This window comes from Lampris incognitus, chromosome 8 (genome assembly GCF_029633865.1).
Source record: "Lampris incognitus isolate fLamInc1 chromosome 8, fLamInc1.hap2, whole genome shotgun sequence".
NCBI lineage: Eukaryota > Metazoa > Chordata > Actinopteri > Lampriformes > Lampridae > Lampris > Lampris incognitus.
In genome coordinates, this window is record NC_079218.1 from 24,280,323 (window position 1) to 24,301,295 (window position 20,973).

At 39.7% G+C, this 20,973-nt stretch overlaps 1 protein-coding gene across 1 annotated transcript in view; it reads right to left on the reverse strand.

The window, feature by feature from the left end:
• Positions 1–20,973, reverse strand: part of doc2b (double C2-like domains, beta) — a 131,143-nt gene that overhangs the window by 60,804 nt on the left and 49,366 nt on the right. The window contains exon 3 of the mRNA XM_056285263.1: positions 12,694–12,768. Within this exon, the coding sequence (XP_056141238.1) occupies positions 12,694–12,768 (75 nt within the window). The remainder of the gene's footprint in view (positions 1–12,693; positions 12,769–20,973) is intronic.

Sequence of the window (20,973 nt, forward strand, 5' to 3'; positions counted from 1 at the left end):
AGCCCATCAGAATGCTCCGCACTCCTCATTGGTTAGCTTGAATGTATGAAATCCGGCAGCAGTAAATTTCTCTGTACCGCCAAGTTTTGTAATTATATATTCCATTCTTAGACTATAGAGCGTAACGAAACAAATTATATAATTTGAAGAAGCACGCAAGGAGTTGCTTTCAGTGTTCTTACGTTGTGCACACACTTTCCAAGACTGAAAGTGGACACAGTACTTAAGCCTAGATCTTGACACCAGAATGGATTTTCACTCCGTCATGATCCTGTGACTCAGTAAAAAAATTATTCTGCTCATGGGATTTATAGTGAAACTGACTCCTGTCCAACTGGAATTTTGTTGGAGTACTGTGACCCTAGGGAGTCCCGACCAGGTTTCAGGCTCTATCGACAGTTTGTACTTGTGCATTGGACCAGACAGACGTTCACTTTGCAAAGTTGGATTGAATTTTCTGTGTCATAATGAGTGCAAACTGTCCACATAGCAATTTTTTTTCCCCCAGAAGATTGCATTCAGTTAGTTGTTGCTATTGGTTTGTGATTTATTTGTGGGAGTTTAAATGCAGAGCCCAAAATCCATTAAAACACATTTAGATTAAATGTTCCTGTACATCCTCGCCTAGACTGCTGCATGAAAATAGCTGACTCAATTGGTGTTTGCATTTAGACGTGGTCTGAGCCTGCATAATCGTAAGTGCAATTGCAAGCCGAAATGGGCACCAAAAGTGTACTGTGCCAGCGGATATGCATTAACCCTCCACCCACCCACCCCCACCCGCCCAATGTGCTACCCAACCTATCTCGGTGCAAGCGGGTTCCTTTTGAGCTGCGAAAAATGTACCTTGCGCTCAAAGAAACTGCCAGTCCCTCTGCATTTGCATGTCCACTGGCTCTATCAGCACGAAAATAGAGCCCTTTGAGTTGGCCTTACTGCTCATGACATCAGTACTGGCTTGTGATTGTCACTGGCTCAGTGTGAAAACCTGCACACAAATGGTAATCCCTGTTACACATCACACAATTTAGACCAATTCAACGTCTTCCTTTTGATAAGTTAGTTTTGCTGTTAAAAAAAACAACAAAAAACAGCTGTAAGGTGTTTGATACATGGTGTTGTTAAACTTAGTCATCAGGACCATTCAGATAGACAGATAACGTTGGCCATTGAATCTTTCAAGGTTGTAGAATGGTATTTCATGATGTGGTTAACTTTAACAATTGCAGATCTAACATGTACTGTTTTTCCAAGGTATTACTTGATAAAAAAGGATATGTTTCTTAAAAAGTTAGATTAAAATAAGTGCACCCATACACAATATCTCTTCACCTTTTGTGTTTTCTTTCACTGTGTAATATTGGTCATAAGAATAATTATGAATATGAATGTAATGATAATATATATTCATTCATTCATTCATTGTCCAAACCTCTTATCCTGCTCTCAGGGTTGTGGGGATGCTGGAGCCTATCCCAGCAGTCATTATAATATATTATATATAATATTATATATAATATATGTAATAATATAAGAATAATATAAGCATAATGATAAATTGGTCATAAGAATTCTATGCTGAGGTTCCAAAACACAAGCAGCTAGGGCTGGGCAATCATTTAGTCTTATTGTTTATCATCTTTCACTGGTATTGTATTGGGATGTAATTTGGATTTTGTCATGACATGATGCACAGTCTTATTGTCTAGACTAGATAACAAGAATCTTTTACCTAACATTTCTCACAAAATGCAGTCCAAAGTATTTTAGGGAGTATTATTTGAAAACTAGTTTTGGTTTGATATTAGACTTAACATTGCAAAACGGTTCAATGTGATGAACCTCAGGTCGATTCTTAAATATGGTATTTTTGCAAATGTGAGCGGATATTGTAATGCTGTATACCGATACTGTGTAAAATTCTCTCGTTTTCATGATAACCATATTTTCCACATCGCTCAGCGCTACATGCAGATCTCTGTTTAGGAATGTTTGGAGTTAGAGATAAAATGAAGAACCTTGAAGTAGTGTTCAGAGGAAGAATGAGAAAAGAAAGGGACATAAGAGGTAGTAGGTGGATAATTGCACCACCTCAGTTAAACCCAAGTGAACATCAGATTTGTGGATAATATGTATTGAAAGGAAAAATATTTTAATGAGATTTGAGAACTTATAGATTTGAGAACACAATCAATTGCAAAGACTCACTCTCCTATTCAATTTTTTCATGTTATGGCATAACTTTCTGAATGCATTTCAATTTTGCTTGAGAAATTTGCATTTTGAACCGGAACTATGCACTGATATTATGGAACTAAATGAGGCTGATATTGTGGAACTAAATGAGGCTTCACATCCGTTACCACTTCGATGGCAGCCTGTTCAATCTCCAGTGCTTGAAGTCTAAGAACAAGACATCCACCAACGTCATCATCGAGCTTCAATATGCCGATGATAATGCTGCTCCTGCCATGACTCCAGAAGGTCTTCAGTCGATCACCAACTCCTTTGTTCAGGCCTATGAAACGTTTGGCTTTTCTGTGAACATCAAGAAAACCAAAACACTTGCTGTTGTGCCTCAGGATACTCCAGGAATTCCACTTCAAATCACCATCCATGGCCAATCTATAGAGCAAGTTCAATCCTTTCAGTACCTTGGAAGTATCCTCGAAGAAACATGCAATCTAGAACGGGATATCACCAACAGACTGAAAGCTGCTCACACTGCCTTTGGCTGACTTTCTCACCATGTTTTCTATGATTGTGATCTCAAGACATCAACCAAAATCATGGTTTACCGTGCAGTGGTTCTTTCAACCCTCCTGTATGGCTGTGAAGCCTGGACCCTCTACAAGTGCCAAATCCGTAAACAAGAACGCTTCCACCGGCAAAAACTGAGGAGTATTCTGGGAATTTCTTGGCAAGAACGGGTCACCAACAATCAAGTTCTCGAAAGAGCCGATCTCCTTTCCGTTGAGACGACAATTGAATGTCACCAGCTGCTGTGGTGTGCTTGGCCACATGCAGAGGATGCCAAACGACAGACTCCCGAAACAAATCCTATACTCCAAACTGACTGAAGGTCAAAGAAAAAGAGGAGCTCCCAAAAAAAAAAAAACGCTACAAGGACTGTATCAAGGGAACACTGATCACCTTCAACATCGACCCTAAGAACTGGGAAAAAGTAGCGGAAAATCGAAAATTCTGGAGAGCTGCCTGCCTTGCTGGTTCCATCAAGGCTGAAACTGACAAACAAATGCATGCGGAAGAAAAGTGCCGCTGCTGAAAAATTTGCTAATAGAGAGCTGCAGGAACCGGTCCACCCCCTACTATCCTCTGTCCACGTTGTTCCCGTCTCTTCTATTCTCACCTTGGACTGTCAAGCCATCTTCGTTTCAAGCACACACCTTAATCTCTTGGAATGGATCCTCGGACACGAGAAATGCCAACGACGACGAAATGAGGCAAAGAGTGTTGAATCTGGAGCTATATGAACCGAATGACAAAACTGAGATAGGAGTACATGAACTTTAGTTTACTACCTGTACTGTATATTGAACATATTATGTAAATGTTCTTCACAAAAAGCTCTGTCTTTACCAACTGTTGGCCATTTTTGGTGTTTCTGCAAATCCTCTTACATGCCATATAAAACTGGCATGATTTCATTCGCCATACTCTTGGCAAAGGTAAAGAATACTATGAGCTAGGAAATCTCCCCCTTTCCCCTTCACACTCAGCCTTGTTTAAAAGATTAGATGTGCTTTCTTGGTCTTGAGAAGATTAAGTATGCTCTTACGGGGTCTGGTGAGCTTTTTTCAAGATGTGGTAACCCTTCTCGGCATCCTTCAGTAGTTCACTTGTAATCCCCCATCCGTTCAAATGTTTCTCTGGTCTGCTTTACATGTAGATTAGTTTACATAACAGGGACTGTGGTTTTACTTGTGATTGTAGCTCTCTATGTTTTTTTTATTACTGTTAATTGACCAGCTAAAAGCTTGCAAATTCACGTGGCTTTGCAATATTAATACCATTCCACAGAGCAATTTTGGTGGATGTGAAACATAAGCGCTTTTCCCTGGAAGTTGACTGTCAATGATGCATAGAAACACACTGGCGAGGGCTAAAAACGTCTCTCCAGTGTCCTCAAAACCACTATACTAATGCCGGCATGGTGACTTATTTCCTTAATTTGCATGTTTTTAGATCCCCATGGTACCTTAACTCCCCCCCCCCCAAAAAAATAGTGACAAAATTAGCTAATTATTCTGATCATTACCAGCTGTGCTTACAAGACTTGAGTCTGCTGAGAGGGGCCTAATGTGATTCTCCGTGTCCAGTCCCACAGTGCTCATCAGAACCAGTATCATGTTTATTGGCCATGTAGGTTTGCATATACATGGAATTTGACTCTGGTTTCATGGTTCTCTTAGTGTACTTAACATAGAATAACAACATTATGACACAGCAATCTTCAGATATATACACAATGATTGACTTATGCAGGTGAAATAAGAGGTAATACGGTGCAATGGTGCAGAGAATATATCAGAGATGGTGAAATAGATGTTAGTGTAACCCACTCTTGGTTGACGTAGGTGCTCTAGAATAAACTAGGTTCGTAAGCAGTAAGGTAGGAGGTAAGTACAATAACCATGACCACACCTGATTTCAAGGTTACTACTTTTACTTTGCAACTGTGCAACCTTGTATGTAAATTATGCAACAACATATATACATGTACAATATGTAGAAAATAATAAACGGGCCCAAAAATAAAATGCTGTGAATGTCTCTTTGTATGAATTTTAAAGTGTCCAAAGTCTGGAGTCGAAGGTGGAATCCGAATCTGACCCGTTGGGATCAGATCTAGTCAAGTCAGTTTTGTCTAAGAGCTCTTGGAATCTGAGAATGTCTCAGGATGACGTGCACGTATGTGTCACTGTGCCACTCAGTCTGACTGGCACAGTCCTACCACAAGGCCGATGGTGGTCAAATTCCTGTTCTAGTAGGTTGATCCGCAATCCTGGAAATCCAATTTGGGTAGCACGCCATCTATTGAGATCGGAATCGTCCCTGTGGTGGTTCTTGATGGAATCAAAAGACCTGACCGAGTCCCAGCAAGGCACACACAAAAGGAAAAAATGAAACCGAGGTTTCCAGCGTCCTTACGTTCTGTGGTTTATATACTTCACTTTACTATTGAATACAATACTTTCTAATTCGTTTCTCAATCGTTCTGCTCAACTCTGTTGTTGAGCAACACTCTGGTTCAACCAGCTCAAACCGGCTCAGGCATGTTCAACTAGAAAACGTACTGTACTTCCTGCTTTCAAAATAAAAGTCCTTCATTATTTATGAAGGTAAAAACGTCTGAAATCAATAAGTAGCTCAGCTATAATTAGGGCCCTACCAAATTCACGGTACATTTCGCTCAATTTCACGGACCTAGTTTCTCGAAAATCACAGATTTCACGGAATCTATAAGAAAAATGCGACATTTCACGGCAATGATTAAATTACACTTTTTCTTCACACAGGGCCTTAATAGCCCAGCCTACTGTACACAGCATAACCGTACTAGTGGTTGAATGTAAGCATTGAGCATCCTGCGACGGTGCTTGGCTTCATGCTCTGTCTCTGCGATGAAAATACTTGTCCATGTTTTGACACGGCCCTCTCCGCGTCCACAGAGTTCGTCGGGATTGACAGACAGCGGCACGCTACTTTAGCAAGATGTGGTAGCCTAGATTCGGAGGATTTCCAAAAAGCTAGCGCTGGTAAAGTTGTGTCCACCTCTTGTGCAATTCCAGCCTACAGTTTTTGTCAAATCCAGGAATGTCCGTGCTGAGTGAGTTTAAATCCACCGTCAAAATAAGTATTTGTGCAGGGTCAAAAATGCGCACTGCTTTCAGGAATTCGGCCGCTGGTTGTTTAAATCTACTTTGCGTAATGTTCTCATTTGACTCGTCTCCGAACCACCTTGTGGTTCTTTTTCGACAGCCCTCTTTTTGTTGAGATGAGTTTCACTTTCCAAGTGACGCTGAATCGTTGCTCGTCGACTGTTATCTAAGGAAATATTACAACTCGTACAAAATAATTTCCCGCCATCAGCGTGTAAAATATGTTTTCCAAACTCAATTACTCTGTCGTCTGCAGTAGTGTTTTTTGAGGTTTTAGATTTCGACATCCTCAGCACGTTAGGGCCTAAGCTAACATGCTGACGACAGCTAACTCAAACTAATCTAGTAACAACAATGATCATTGCGACCACCCCGGATGCTCATTTAACCAATCAATGTCTTAGACACGTGAATGCTTTTATTCGCGCATCCAAAATGTCAATCATGTCAGCACAGTATTTTCTCAAACTGGTTGCGCACTTAAATTCTGCATTTCACTGCATTTCACGGAAAATGGTCAATTACACGGGAAGAGGCTGATTTCACGGTCCGTGACGCGATTTTCACGGCCGTGAATTTGGTAGGGCCCTAGCTATAATGCAACTGGCATAATATAAAATCAAATCACTCCTCAAATCATATGAAAATATTAACCATAATCTTTAGTTAATAATTTTATCTTGTTTAACCATTCATTCTGTAAACCCAAATACTTCACTGGGTTACATTAGCAGGTTACTTACATACATGCCTGAGGTAGATGGACTTACAGGTCAGTCTCACCAAAAGGGCTGTGGCCAGACTAACTGATGTTGATAGTTACTTTAATCATTTAGACTGGTGACTATAGTTTCTTTAAATATTTAGCTAGCCTAGTTTCTTTGTTGATAATTTTAGAGTCACTCCCTCCCTAAATTGCCTTGCCTTCCTCCCATTAATGACTGATTGGATATGGGGTTTTTTTTGGGGGGGGGATTTTTCCCACTTTTTGTATCTGGCCAATTACCCCACTCTTCTGAGCCATCCCGGTCACTGCTCCACCCCCTCTGCCGATGCGGGGAGGGCTGCAGACTACCACATGCCTCCTCCGATACATATGGAGTCGCCAGCTGCTGCTTTTCACCTGACAGTGAGGAGTTTCGCCAGGGGGGTGTAGCGCGTGGGGGGATCACACTATTCCCCCCCCCCCAGTTCCTCCTCCCTCCGAACAGGTGCCTCGACCGACCAGAGGAGGCGTTAATCCAGCAACCTTGACATATACCTACATCCAGCTTCCGACCCGCAGACACGGCCAATTGTGTCTGTAGGGACGCCCGACCAAGCCGAGGGTAACACGGGTGTTCAAACTGCTAATCCCCGTGTTAGAAGGCAATAGAATAGACCGCCATGCCACCTGGACGCCTAGATATGGTTCTGAACTGGTTTAGAACATACCTTTAGGACAGGCAGTCCTTTGTGTCTATTGGAGACTTTTCCTCAGACAAAGTGGGTATAATGTGTGGGGTACCCCAAGGTTTGATTCTTGGACCATTGCTTTTCAGTCTCTATATGCTCCCACTCACACATGTTATACAGAAACAGAATTACCATAATTATGCAGATGATTCACAACTGTGTGTATATCCCTATCTCCTGATGACCTAGATCCCATACATTCCCTAACTCAGTGTATTGATGATACTAATCTATGGATGTCACAGAACTTTTTACAATTGGATAAAGACAAGACAGAAATACTTATTTTTGGTGCAAAGAATCAGAGACAGAGAATTACAGCTCTTCTCAGCTCTCTGTCTCAGAATGCAAAAGTGAAGCTGTAAGATCTCACAAGATCAGCCTTCTACCATCTTAAAAACATTTCAAAACTAAGGGGCTTTCTATTAAAATCAGACTGTGAGAAATTAATCAATGCATTTATAACAAGTAGACTAGACCTCTGTAATGGACTATTCACCAGCCTCCCAAAATCAGTTGTGCGCCAACTACAGTTAATTCAAAATGTGGCAGCATGTGTTCTCACCAGAACTAAAAAGTATGAACACATTACACCTGTTCTTAGATCTTGGCATTGGCTCCCTGTTAAAACTAGAGTTGATTTTAAAATTCTGTTAATTATATACAAAGCACTAAATGGCTTGCACCACACTATGTAAAAGACATGGTAATTACTTACAAACCAGCAAGACTCTCAGGTCCAATGGTAGTGGTCTTTCAACCATCCCTCATGCCAGGTCTAGAGCAGGGGAAGCTGCATTTTGTGTTTACGCCCCAAGTAGATGGAACACCCTGCCTGAGGACCTGAGCGAGGCCCCCGCACTGGACACATTTAAAAGCAAGTTAAAAACCTTACTTTTCAAAACAGCCTATGGCTAAGTTCGGGGTGTGTGTGTGTGTGTGTGTTGTATATTTTGCTGTGTTTGTATGTTCTGCTCCGATTGTTGTTACTTTTAAGTAAATCAGTTTTAATAACACTTTTATTTATTTTACTAACTCAGTTTTAAACTTTGCTGTACTTTTATAAAAATTATCTGTACCTTCATTCATCTTATTTTATGCTTTTATGCTTAATTTCTTATCTTTTGCTTGTAAAGCACTATGAATGATAAGGTGAAATACAAATAAACTTGCCTTGCCTATAAATAAGTTGTCTTGTAAATAGTGGTTTCATCATTGTGTTATCTAATTTAAGTATATAGGCTGTTGAGTCATTCACTTTCTCTCTACCATTGTAAGCCTTTCTCTCCCATGCAATGTAGATTTGCATGCAAATTGGTTCTAATGACTTTTGGGGGCAGCCAAAAGCTACTTTGTTAACAGAGGAGTGGACAGCATTGCTCCAAACCCTTCTGCCATAATTGTTAATCTTTTGTTAAAAGTTGTCAGGTTAGCACATTATTTCTGTCATGCACACACTGACATGACTCCTTATTGAAGTTACTAGAACACTAGCACTCACTTTAGCACTGGTTTACTAGCAGAGGTGACTGCCGGCCAACATTTCTGCATGGGGGGGATTTTGGGGAATATTTCATATTGGGGTAGAATATGTCACCCATGACATCTTCAAATGTGTGTGCACAATTATATCAGATATAATTTAACATATAAAGTCAGCATATATATGCATGAGCTTTTAATCAAAAGATAAATTACAATCTCTATATCCTTGTTACGGGCGTTGTATTTAACACTGTAGAAGAAAAAAATATTGACTCAGCCACTACATTAGAGTTGCAAACCCATGACTTTTCTCGCTATTTTGTCCATTTGAAACGTGATGACAGTGTGGCAGACAGTATTGCAGTTGAGCAGTGTTTGGATACAGTTCTATGGAGGAGGCACAGAGACAGACCTGTTGCAACAAACTTAATCAGACTACAAAGAAGGTGTAGTTGCCATTGTCGCTTGTTGTGTGCCATCAGCTCACCAGTAAATAGTCCACATCCCGGGAAAAAAGGCATCCTCGGATCAAAGCTAACGTAGGCAGTCTAATGTATTACAAACCTAAATCAACCATCTCGTTATTCTGTTTAATATTGATTGTTTGTCCAACAGAAACATCAGCGTCACATTTTAGTCTCTTTTCCTTTTGGCGTTTTTTCCATGTACATGCTTGCTGCTGTGCACCAGTTGGTGCGACCCGACCAAAAATTTTCAAAAGTGTTATAGACACTGGAGAGTGTCTCCAACTGTGTTAAGGATGCTGGTTAGTATTATGTAATCTGACTCTATGATTCAGACGGGGGAAAAAAAATGACAATTTCTTAAGGAAGAAAAGCTGCAGATTTCACCTTTAATATTACATTAAACATAGCTCATCACAAAATCCAACTACTAGTTTCAATCTCATTCTCTCTCTGTCGCTCTCTCCAGTGTGCTCCAACTCTCACCTCTACTAATGAACGAAGAAGAATTTGCAGAACAAGTGACTATGTTGCGCTGGAAGCCTGAAATCATATCCTGAAGAGTTAGATGTGTGTCCATCATCTTCAGGCTGAGAATGCCCCAGCCATGATTGGAAAGACAAGGTGATGCCAAAGCACTTCTACAGAGAAGGAAGGTAACCCTCATTTAGCCACTTCTGTTGCTATTGCGCAAAGAGAGTGCAGAATGATTTAGACGCTTTGGAGAGCAACCCCCAAAAGAGCTATTTACACCAGTGAATTTTTTTTTTAATCATTTATCTAAATAATTGTGACGTGATAGCATAAATCCTTGAAAATTGCTGCGCTGTTCAGAGGTAGCCATCCCCCCCTAATTTGTTAAAAAAAAATCCACCATTTTGGGGTGTTCATTAATTAAGGTGAATGGGTTTTAGAGCATTATCATATAGCATCATGTAACTTATTGCCTGACTGGTTGAAAAATATCTTACTGCAGTTTATGGCTTCAATAACTTGACAGCTGAAACTCAGCAAACACAAACAAATGCCCGTTAATTTAACGGGACAATAAAGCAATTGTAAATGTCAGAGCAGTTAAGTACATTGTAAAAGTAAATTGCCTTGGATCTGTGATAATGCATTGTCGTGCTGAGACTGACTGTTTGTTTTCAACCATACAGCATCTGTTACCTGTGATGCTCATGCTGCCACACTTGAAATCCTGTTCACATGTGGCAGTCGTGGGTGAAGCTGACAGAAAAACAACAGGATGTGACACTAGCTAATATGGATTGTAATGATTGCTAAACTTTATATTGGAGTATTTTAGCTTTTTGTAGTAAACCATTTTAGTCCAATAAACTCCCCTTCATTCTTAGTGAGTCTACACTCCCCGGCAGCAAAGTTCAGTGTGAACCTATAGGGGCGGTAACTCCTAGAGAAGGTTATGATGGAGCAGTACCCCCTGGGCAGTATTAAAAACAGTCATAATCTCTCTCACTGATTTACAGAGTCTTCCACTGAGCAAACTACATTATCTATTTCCTTTTACAGTTTTCCTCGATTCCTTTGGCACATTCTCCCATTCAGTTTACTTTTTCAAAACAGCTCACACACAGCCCTTAACAGAAGACAAAATGACCAAAACAGCATATAATGTCTGCAGAATGACACCACCTTCTACAAACTTGTCACACACCCATCAAAACCTACAATTTGTGCTTAATTGAAAATATATGTTTTCTCAATTATTTAACAATGGATAACAAAATTGAAACTACAGCCATCAATATCAACCTCTGCAACCATCATTTCAACTTTTGTGCAGCGCCCTCACAGTATTGACCGTTTTACCACTGACAACCATACTACAATTTGGGTTTTGTACTGAGCACTCTTTACTTAGGAAATATAATGTCAGAAAGTATTTGAAATTGTATATTTTGAAAGTCAGTTACTCTATTGTAAATGGCCTCAGTGAAACTACAGTACTGCATTGTATTGTGGCAACACACTTTACAAAAGTATAGATATGGTTGTTGCCAAGAGTGCAAATACAATGAAACACAGTACAGTAAACTGACTGTAAAGGCCGGCAAAGTGACTTACCTATTTTCATTGCGGAACGTACGAACATGATACCACAGTATGACGGCTCAGGTTTAGCTGCATCCTTGGCCAGCCTCTCTCATGGAGAGGCCATGATTGACTATGTGATCAATGACTGTTGCCCTAATTTCATTAGAGCATCTTACACAAACGCCACGTCCCCTGACGGGCCCCTCTACCACGACCTCTTCCGCTTCGTTGTCCTCGTCCTAGTCCTCGCTGAGGTTGTTGGTGGCAGCCTCCTCGATCCATGCTTGGTATCAACTTCAATCTATTAACCTCTTGTATAGGTTGTGAACTAATTGATGAATTGTGCACAGAGTTCACACAGGTGCTGACGATATTTTTAATTGAGAGAACAGTTTCAGTAGGCTGCTACTAAGTATCTGCAATGTGTTGACATGGTTATTCAATTAGGTTTCGTGTCTCTTTCTGAGAAGTGTGTTAACTGTTTTGAAAAGTGTGTTAAAACTCAAAGAAAATTGTGTGAAAGCAATGAGAAATAGTTAACCCATTCGCCAGAGAAGACTCTTGCTGTGCAAAGAAGGTGTGAGCATTAGATTAAGTTGACCCATGATTCGCTAAATGTGTGTAAGCAATTAAGAAAAACTGTAATAAGCTGACATTGGTGCTGTTTTGCATGATGAATTATCAGGCTTTTTTGGGGGTGTTGTTTTTCCTTTTTCTTTTAAACCACAGCACGTTTTGGCATCTCAGAGAGAATATTAGTTTTGATGATGCATTGCCTTTAAATTCTATTTTATGTGATCTGTCGCCATCTTACAATGCTGTGATTGCAACCATTCCCAAAACCTATGTGAATAGTACAGATGGCCGTTGTAACTCTAGTTAATGGTCATGACAATTTGCATATGAAACTGATCGTTGTTTTCGGTTGTTATGCCACTGTATTGTTTATAAGGGTGGGGATACCTGCAGTCAGCTAAGACTGAAGAGGTCACTTACATGAGTGATGAAACGTTTCTGTCTATAAAACATTGTGTCCAGATGAACTGATTCAACTTTCTGTGATACATAATATGTTTTTTTTGGAAGTGTTGCCTTAAAGAGTTTCAGCGGTTTAGTGCATTGCCATTTCTAATATAGGTTTCTAAAGAGGCAAACGTGAGGTCACTTACATTTCTAATAAGGTCTTGTGTGTTTGTCTGTGTGAAATAGGTGGATTTTTGTACTTAATTGATGAAACATAATTAACCATATGCATAAAACACAGTAAAAAGAAACACACAGCATTTTGATATTTTTTTTAAGTGGATAATCAGATGTACTGTACATACCTTGCTGGCACCAGGCAATAGATGCAATTTAACATAGGGATCTGAGAGCCCATTGTGATCCATTGGTTTGAGCCCCTGTGGAGAAAATACAAAAAGGAAGTTCAAACCTACGGGGTCAAAAGTTACAACATTACATAGATATGGTGTTTTTATGTGAACCAGTAGCCTTGAAAGAAGCCACAGTGGCACAAAACAAAAGAAAATTATAGTAAAATAATACTTATTTACAAAATGAAGTAAAATGAAATAATTAATCGTCATCATCACATGCACCAAATTAAACACCTCCCACCCTTAACATGAATTATAAATCTCCTTTTTCACACACAGCAGGTTTTGCTTGCTCAGTCAGTTATCTTGACCATTTTTACTTGATTTGAATATAAGGATGATTTAAAAAAGCTTCAAAAATCTCCTTTATGACTGCTTCATTTAGTCAGCGATCCTGGAGTTTCACAGCTTGAGTCATATCAAATGAATCAGGAGGGCTGACTGTACTTGTTAAAAAGAAAGTCGACAGGAGGTTTGACGTTCTTCTAAAGAGCAACTCAATTACACTCACCGAGGGAACGTATGTGAAGGTCAGTCCAACAAAACACCCATACGAGAAGACGAGAGTTAGAGGGGATTTTATAAAACACCCACACAGGCGCTAACAGAGAGAGTCCATTAAAGCCATCTACTGATACCACCAGGAGATATATATATATACACATACTATATATATAAAGATTATCTACTCATATATTTTCGTTATGTGTGTGTGTGTGTGGTGTTAGTGTAGATAGCGGGACCGAAAGCTAAAGCACTTATGATCCTAATTCTTTTTGGAGGTGGTAGGTATTGTCTCAGAGAGTAAGGGAAAAATCCCAGAAAATTAAAATTATGCATAAATATGCAAAATATGCATTTTTCTAAAAATGGCTAAAAACCATTTTTCTTGGCATTTCAGGTGATTCTGAGCATCTTTGATTTTTTTCACCTATATAAAAAAAAAGTTTCTGGGACTTAGAAATGTTTTGGCATTATGCAAAATATATGCATTTTTGCAAAAATGCACTTATGATCCTAATTTTTTGGGAGGTGGTAGGTATTGTTCCAGAGAGGACCAGAAAAATAGCAGAAAATTAAAAAATATAATTATGATAATTATGCATAATTATGCAAAATATGCATTTTCTAAAAATGGCTAAAAACCACTTTTCTCGGCATTTCAGATGATTCTGAGCATTTGTGGGGAGGGAGTTGGAGTGGGGGGGGGGGTTTAGGGGCAGGGGGAAGGCGGTTAGCTGGCAGGATGAAGAGGAGGGAGATTTAGACGGGTGGATAACCAAACCGCTACATTGTAGTGGGGTTCTTCTAGTGTCTTAATATTCCGCTCCTCATTTGTTGAGCACTTTTATCAACACCATTGATGGTTTCTGGGAAAAAAAATGCTCCCTCTCTCGCTCTCTCTCTCTCTCTCTCTCTCTCTCTTTCTCTCTCTTGCGCAACACTAACTACTACTATTTTTTTCCACCTTGGTATGGCATTGAATGCATTCACATTGAAAATGTCCCATTTCATTAAATAAAAATAAAGCAAAACCAGACCTGTGTTCACACAGTAGTAGGTACAGTAAACAAAAGACTGAATAGATAGAATAGATAGGGGATATAATTATATTTTTTAAAGCTATATTGTCATTCCATAGATATCTATCTATCTATCTATCCTTAAAGGACTAGTTATAGAAACTGGATCTTAGGGGCAAATAATTGTAAGGTCACCCATATACACGTTTTGGATTTCTAGAATAAGTTGTATTTCCTTTAAAAGGTGTGAAACTGCTTTTAAAAAGCTGTCAGAAAAGGATCTCTCTGACATTTTTCAACACTTCAAACAGCACTTTGTTTAAAATGATGCAGCATGTAAGACTTATCTCAAAGAGGATAGTCTTTTACTTGAATTAGGGCAGTCTTTGGTTTGTAGGTGGCCCTTTTGCACATTATACAGACTAGTAAGTAGGGCATTTACTAGGTAGGGCTGAGAAATTAATATAAGATGAATTACCATTTTGATCAGTTAAACATGCATAATTCTTACTTGGCATCATGATAACCTTATCATTCTAGATACCAGTATTCAGTTTAACAGGTACCGTGTGTGTCTAAGGCACTCTTGGCCTGACAAATGACAGAAAAGTGACATGCGTCCTGGATATCAGAGACAAGACAAATGTTCATCCCTCTAGCTTTAGTCATACCTTTTGCCTTTGTTTACCTCTCAGCTAGATTATTGAGATGGCTTTTTGGATGATAGCTGACTGGAAGGGTTTGTACTCTTTCTTCCCAACCCCTATTTTTTTTGTTGCCTTAATTCAAGTAGAGATGCGTTTCGTAGGGGCTGTACTGGAATGAAGTGATAGCTGCATCACAGAGCTGATTGCACGAGCATCCTGTGAATAGCCACTTGATCATAATTACTGAGGGCTAAAATGACTGTTGTCAAATGGTAAATGGATAACATACATCAGTGGATCCACACACCTCACATCTCGCTTTTACTCATTCCTAACAATATTTTGTCAGCACTGTGCAGAACAAGTTCTCTTTGGCTTAGAAACTGCAATGTCAGGATCATTTCCAGAAATTGAGGAAGGTCATTGACTTCTGTTTGTGGGTGGCTGAGTGCCGTCAGACAGACGTGGGTGGTACAGTTTAGGGAATAAACTAATGATATGTATAATTGGCCAATAACTGTAATATGATACAATGCGGTGAAGACTCGCCGAAATACTGCATTTTATTTAGATAATATTACAGTGACTTCAAAAAATCTTTATTTCTAGTTACATCAAGAGGTCACTGAGGCAAATGAAACTAGTTACCATTTCATGAAGGATTCCCACAACCCATCTGATCTTAAAATCTAAGTACTGGCATCCGGGTAGCGTAGTGGTCTATTCTGTTGCCCACCAACATGGGGATCGCTGGTTTGAATCCCCGCGTTACCTCCGGCTTGGTCAGACGTCCCTACAGACATAATTGGCCGTGTCTGCGGGTGGGAAACCGGATGTGGGTATGTGTCCTGGCCACTGCACTAGCGCCTCCTCTGGTCGGTCGGGACACCTGTTCGGGGGGGAGGGGGAACTGGGGGGAATAGCGTGATCCTCCCATGTGCTACGTCCCCCTGGTGAAACTCCTCACTGTCGGGTGAAAAGAAGCGACTGGCGGCTCCACATGTATCGGAGGAAGCGTGTGGTAGTCTGCAGCCCTCCCCGGATCAGTAGAGGAGGTGGCTCAAGTGACCAGGATGGCTCGGAAGAGTGGGGTAATTGGCCAAGTACAATTGGGAGAAAAGGTACCCCCCACCAAAAAAAATCCAATTACTTTTATAATGCTGCTCTAATTTGCAAGAACGCTTGAAATAGAGTTTAAACATTCCAAATACGTATTTCATATTTATCTTTCTGTTGAAGGTTTCCATCCATCCACTATCCAAACCGCTTATCCAACTCAGGGTCGCAGGATTGCTGGAGCCTATCCCAGCAGTCATTGGGCAGCAGGATTACGGCAGGCAGCTTTTCAGTATGTATTTTATTTTCCTTAGTTACCATCTCATGCTCTATTGGCCTTGCTTTATTCATTCCATAGTCACATTGCTCTATCTGACTGGCTTGGCAACATGCAGCCCAGACATGCAGCAATCACTAGCAGTAGTAGATAATGGAATGGATGAGGTGGGGTGGGACATATCGTCCAGGGGGAGGTGACCCACTGCTATATTTATGAGGAGGTTAACACTGCACTGGCATTCAATGGCGATGTTCAGGCCAAACCTACTTGCCATGAGCATGGAGTGAACGGTGAACTGATGCAGGCAACAGTGATGAAGAACCCATCTGACTCATCATCACTGATGTATGTCAAAGCTGAAACCTGCTCATGAATCTCTTGGGAGTGGCCACCTGTTTATTCCTGGTGCCATATTATCTGAGGAGTGTCGCTATGGTGTGAATGTCACTGGTCACATCGGGACAACCCAGTTTTTTTAGGCCAGTGGTGTCGCTGTTAACACAGTCTGGAGTTGTGGGTTTTTTTTTTTGCAGTGTAGCATGATTTGTTAATGTCAGTGAGAGAACAGTAACGCTTGCATGCTTATGACAACGATATTAGAAAATGCTTTCTGTAAATTGAAGAGAATTTTCCAGGATTAAAAAATAACCGTGCAGCAAACAGATTGTTTGATATACAATTGGGAAAGTAAACATTGCACTGCAGGCTAACTGGAACATCATTCTTTTAAAGTGGAATCTCATACAATTATCCAAGGTGAAAAAAATTCCCAGGGACTAAAACACATTTATATTTAAATACGTTGTTATAACAGACATTTTACTTGAGGCTGAGTAAGTCATCAGACAGTTAAGGCAATATCATTTTCAAGTATGGGAATTGATTGTTGAGCTGAATAGATTTATAACATCATACATTTTTTAACCCTGTTCTGTATGACCTGTTTAAGTAGTTACAAGTGGAATAGTAAATTGGATGACTTTCAGAGCAATGACATGACTTTTTAAGATGATGATTTGAATGTTTAAAGCTAAGTGCTTTTGGATGTAATTTGGCGGGTTTTGGTTTCATCTTAGTGGCTTACCTTCTTGTATCTGGGAATAGGGAGCTGATTCCAGCAAACATAAAGTGGCAACACACAGAGAAGATGAAAGCATGCAAGAGAGTAAAGTTGAGGAAGAAAAAGAGAAAAATAACATTGATCATTTGAAATAAAAGTTTATGCACACAAATGAATAAACAGGAAAAAAAAGTGCACAGAGGAAAATAAAATTCTAATTTGTGTCAGCTCTGCCCATGCAAACTAAAAACACTGATGACATTCAGGATGAAAATAAAGGTCAGGGCAGAAAATTACATGAAGGTAAAATATGAACCCACTGTCTGTTGTTTTCATAGTGCCACACTTGACCCCATCTCTACGTAACTGAGATGGGGGTCACATAAGTTTACCAGAGGCAGATATGAGGAATAAATCAAAAGGCCACTTTTTCACCTGTTTTCAATCAGCTATTGCGTCTTTGACGGTATGCTAATTATCCTCAAGATCCCTGTAGTCCTGCTGGTGGGGTAAAATGTTAATCTGGGGTGAAACAAATGCTTAAATCACATATTTCGACAGCCTGCACTGTTGATTTTGCGTTCAAAGATGGCTCCATCTGCTGCACCTTTTTGCTGTACATTACGGTAACATGCGGTGAAGTTCCAAGTTTGCTCTGCTGCGCTGTTGTTACTGTAATGTACAGTGAAGAAGAGCAGCTGACTGAGCCATCCTCAAACTCAAAATCAGCAACAGAGGCCATCGAAATATATGGTCTAAACTTTTGTTTTGTCTCAGCTAAACATTTTACTCCAACGGCAGGACTACAGAGGTCTTGGGGGATCATGTGGATACCTTCAAAGATGTAATAGTTGGCTGAAAAAAGTAAATAAAAAAAAAGTGGCCTTTGCATTTATTTCTCATATCAGCCTGTGGTAAGCTTATGTGACCCCATCTTAGAGTAACATAAGATTATGACATATGGGTTCTTGCTGAAATACTTTACATATTTCAATTCAGTTGAAACGAATTGATGAAAAATTTGTTAGTATAAATAATGCGAGAGAAATTGTAGCTACACTGAATTTGGATTATCTGTTGACAATTGACTGACTCAATGTGATGATGAAGATAAACCACAATTTTCTGAAAATATCTTCAGTCAAAATAGCTCTATCACTCATACCCTTTTTGGGGGTTTTAAAAGCTTATGTTAAAATTCTCTACGGTTGCACACACTGTATACAGCATCTACCAGAAAATATCTTTTAATGTCCGAAGTAAAGAAACAATTGCAAACAAAAATGTATAATCTGTGAGATTTAACATTCAACTTTCAAAACTAATACTTTTGTAAACCTAACCCGTTTTTTCCTTTTCATGCTAACATGCTAATACTTTATAATTTGGCTAATGCTTATAATGTGTTTAGCTTACACTCAGAATTGGTCCCATAGCAAAATATATATTGAGATATGGACATAAGTTTTTTTATATGAATATTTAAAGGTAAAGAATCAGTAATGGGTGTTTATTTCTGACTTCTTGCATCCCTTTTTTTACCTTTCCCTTGAGAGGTTTGCTCTGCTAGAGGATTGGCAGTTATTGCATTACAAGTCTAAAAGTCTGGCTGCCAGACATATCAGATGCAGATAAAGCCTGTCAGATGTATTTGTTTCTGCCTTAAATGTTAGCCCGCATGCATGGGTAAACACATTTGTAAGTACAGTATGAATCACATGGAGTCTCTTAAGACTGGGCCTTCATATTACTTCAAGTTTTGTACAATCTGTAGAAAGCAACGTCTTTTATGCGTGCTCAATAATCCAGGTAAGAAAATTTTATCAAAAGCAACCTTCATACAAACCCGATCATCTCTCAAATATGCCATGTTGAATGGCATGAGATTTTTGTTTTGAAAAACATAACAAAAAGTAAACTGATCTTGCAAATCAACCAAGAGACCCAAAGACATTAATTTGTGCATTCTGTAAAAAGATGTTAACCTTTGACTATATAAACTGTAAACCTCACCAGCTGTGTACTCCATCAAATTAAAACGTGATAAATAAATGTAAATTGAATCAAAACAAAACAAATGACGTTGTCAGTTAAAAATGTGGGATGAACTTTTTTTTTTCTTCTGTGTGATCTCTATGCAATTGGGAATAAGACTGTGACCTAAAAACAGAGTGATATATTTATTTTCTTTCATTTCAGGTCCAAAATGCACTGTGCAAAAGTGATGAAGAACCAGAAAAAGAACAATAAAAATATTAATTATTGAGAAAAAACAACACTAAGTAAATGGATGCTGGGGAGAGAGGCACAGTTTCGGAGAAGATGCGAGGCCATACTTGTGGAAGTTTGTTTAAAGCAGCATCGTGTTGGGCACGTGTTTTGTCATGCATAATAAGGAATGATTTGGAAGATCATGCATCTTAGTAGAGTAGAAACTCTTTCTCTAGTGATACCAAAGCAGTTTATGTGTGAGGTTTCAGTGTCAGGACTCAGTAAATCTGTAGAATTTATTCAAATCTCACTAAGGGCTATTTAAGCTAGTTGGTGCGAGAGCAAAACCAACCAAACTGTTTTTTGAGTTTGACCTGTACAGTCTGTTTGAATCTGTGTTCAAGGCACCATGATTCCCAACAGCTTGTCTCCTCTGACTGATAAATATGGCCACTATGGAGAGGAGGGCCTGCTGTTTCTCATCGAGCTCTGAGCTATTCCTGTCTCTCTTCGATCGTACACACATTCCCTTTTAAATCAATTAGTGCCAATTTACAAGAGCCCAGATTAACTAATTACAGTCACGTGAGCTATCATGAGCTATGTTTTTCTATGCCTTGATTCAATAAGCAGAACAAGGAGCCTTGAACGATTGTACAGCTAAATGAAGTGACATTAGCCGTGGAGGAACAAGTCCAAGAGTGTCAACTTTAAACCTGGATGGACCCTCCTGAGGCTGGCTGGGCACAGCCTGTATATTACAGTACAGCAATTGGTTCCTAACTAAGACTTTCCTCTGGTTTAGGTTCTGTCATTACAATGATATTATCACTTTCTGACAGTGTTCCAGTAATAACTCAGTCACGGGTTACTAAACTTCTTCCATACAGCTGGTGGGGCAAAGGTTTCATAGTTAAGTATGACTTCTGTTATTCTTCATATAATCCCACACCAATGAGTGCATTCCAGTGTGTACACTCAGACAAATATGAGAATGTCTTCTTCTTGCTTCTTGTTTCGGCTTATTCTCTGTTTCTCGGGGGTCGCCACAGCAGATTTTAGAGTTTCCATCGGTACCCTGAGAGGGCACAGCACCAATGGTGGTCATTGTTAACCCGGCTTGACTGATCCGGTATGGATCCTCTACCGATCTGGTATGGTCTTGTCAATCTGCATACTGATTTGGCAAATTTTTACATCGGATGCCCTTCCTGACACAACCACTAACCCTATGGACGGGGGCACAAATAAAGTACTGGATGCCATCCCAGTATTCATGGACTTGCGCCCATGCCTGTGGCTACTAATTATGGGAATATATCAATGAAGGTTAATTTATCTCAATAGAATTTAAAAATCCATGTGATAACTTGCCACAATAGCGGCACCCTGGTCAGAACTCCCACCTGCCGTCTTACACTGCAGTTGCAGTTGTAATGAGGTCTCTCTGAA